The sequence below is a fragment of the Wasmannia auropunctata genome, unplaced genomic scaffold, assembly GCF_000956235.1.
Source record: "Wasmannia auropunctata unplaced genomic scaffold, wasmannia.A_1.0 LD308472.1, whole genome shotgun sequence".
NCBI classification, from domain to species: domain Eukaryota; kingdom Metazoa; phylum Arthropoda; class Insecta; order Hymenoptera; family Formicidae; genus Wasmannia; species Wasmannia auropunctata.
Window position 1 is genome coordinate 1 of NW_012054418.1, and position 2,354 is coordinate 2,354.

Sequence of the window (2,354 nt, forward strand, 5' to 3'; positions counted from 1 at the left end):
AATATCTTTCAGTAGTTTCAGTAATATTTTTCTAAGTATTACTGAAACTACTGAAAGATATTCAGTAATAAATTACTGTAAATTACTGCCAGTAATATTTTGGCCGGTAGTTCAGTAATACTTTTCTATAAGGGATATTATGTGAAAGAGATATAATTCTATTAAAAGAAAATGATAATAACCTTCATGTGATTTAAAAAAAGAAAACAATTAATTTGAAAATTGTTTTCTTCATTATTTATTTCTCTGTAGCCCATACAACTTTTTCGTTTGAAACATTTTGTCAGATAAAAGTTTTCAAATTTCGGTGATTTGTTTTAAATGCTCTACCCTATACACAACTTAATAGCCAATTATTCTGTTATAATTTAACGCGCAATGTAATCTGCGGCAAAGAGCAAAAATTTATAACAAAAACGAACGTATATTTGAAAAAAAAAAATTGTGAAAACGCACGTTTTTGTAGCATTATTTCTGAATTTTCATTTCTTCTTCTCAGGTCTCTGTTACGCCGAATTCGGCGCGCGGGTGCCCCGTGCCGGATCTGCGTATATTTACAGCTACGTGACAATAGGTGAATTTATAGCATTTCTCATGGGTTGGACCTTGATTCTGGAATATGTGATCGGCTCGGCTAGTGTGGTGCGTGCTCTCAGCACGTATGTTGATGTACTCTTCGACGATAGTATGAAACACTTCTTTGAATCGGTGATGCCTATCAACATCAGTAGTCTATCGTCATATCCAGACTTTTTTGCACTCGGCGTCACGCTGATATTTTCAGGTGATAAGAGAATTTTATATTTCAACCTAATCGAATCTCGTAAGTTTTATTGATAAAATAGTCCTGCGATAGAGCTGATTAAAATTGCGCATGTCTCTTTTCGTAGTATAAACACGCACAAACTCTGCATTATTAATCCGTTAATTTGTTACACGATTGCTTGATAAAAACAGCTGAAGTAATATACAATTCTTTTCTTAGTCGCTCTTGCTTTTGGAGCCAAGGAATCTTCGATGGCGAATAATATATTCACTTTAGTGAATCTATCTGTTGTACTTTTCGTCATAATTGCTGGTTCCCTGAAAGGTAAATTTTGTCAAATCTATCTCTGTTTTGTATCTTTTTACATTATTGAATTAATAAGTCAGCTTATTAATTAATGACATTTGTCTGTGATAAACTCTGTTGCGTCAAACAACAGTTTAATATATTTTGGACATTGACATAACTAAATTCAAGATCGAATCAGAAAGTTCCAATCACATACCGACTTTTTGGTATTGAACTATAATAATTACATGTTTATGCGATATCATTTAGTGAGGCTAATAAAATTACAAAGGCAATAAATAATAATTAACACTTCCATTTTATGAGAGTATTTAACAGTTTATCAGAATTTTTTAATATCAAATTAAACTAAAAATTAGTAATTTGTGAACTGTATGGGCACTGCATCACCTACTTTTAACACTGTACACGTGTGTTTATTTTATTTAATATGTGTTATATTTAAAGTTTAAATTAAAAAATAGCACATACGTTCAGAAATGTTTAATTCAGCTCAATAGACAAATTTTGGATGTTGGTATAAGATATTATATTTTCAATTCTACAATAATTCGCGACAAGACGTTTCAATCTGACTTGGTCTTTTTCAGTCGTCTTGTAAATTAATACATTATGTGTAAATAAACAAATTAAAATTAAACTTACATTTACATTATGAAAACCGGAAATACTATATAAGGTTGACACGTAGTTTACATAATAGGTGTTATAGCTCGGTGACGTAATAAATATATACGTCAAACAAAATCAAAGATTACAATTTGAGTCGGCGTATAAAAATCAAAAATTAAAATTTAGTGTTGATGTGTATCAAGTCAATTAGTAAGAAATGTAATAAACTTGTCGTTTTCTATACGAGAAAGTGTTTTGTCCTGATGTGTTCTATATGTCCAAATGATTCAAAAGAGTACGATCGTTTTTTTGTTTGAATTTGTCTATCTAATAGAAAAGACTTCCGATAAAGAAATTGATTGCGAATTATTTTTATATACAAACTACTGATTTATTTTATCAAACTTTTACACTTACTTTAAGTAACCAGTGTGATGAAACAAAGCTCGCTGGAAAATAACGCGATACTCCATACTGTATATGAGCCCTCAAACACAAGTGAGCTTTCGGATAGAATCGAATAAAATATAGGCGGCAAAGATTACTACATAACAGTAATAATAATTATACAGACAAATTTTTTTACTTTTAATTGTGGGAGTAATTAGTAATTATTAATTGGTAAGCGTGTCAAGTACCTATATCGAAATTTTGTGGAGCAGTTCTA

At 30.5% G+C, this 2,354-nt stretch overlaps 1 protein-coding gene across 1 annotated transcript; it reads left to right on the forward strand.

Annotated features, from left to right (window-relative positions):
• Positions 1 to 498: 498 nt before the first annotated feature.
• On the forward strand, positions 499 to 1,164 carry LOC105461128 (cationic amino acid transporter 2-like). Its single transcript, XM_011707612.1, has 2 exons — positions 499 to 784; positions 986 to 1,164. Exons 1-2 carry the CDS (start codon positions 595 to 597, stop codon positions 1,162 to 1,164), a joined length of 369 nt encoding a protein of 122 aa, XP_011705914.1. The 5' UTR covers positions 499 to 594.
• The last annotated feature ends 1,190 nt before the right edge of the window (positions 1,165 to 2,354 follow it).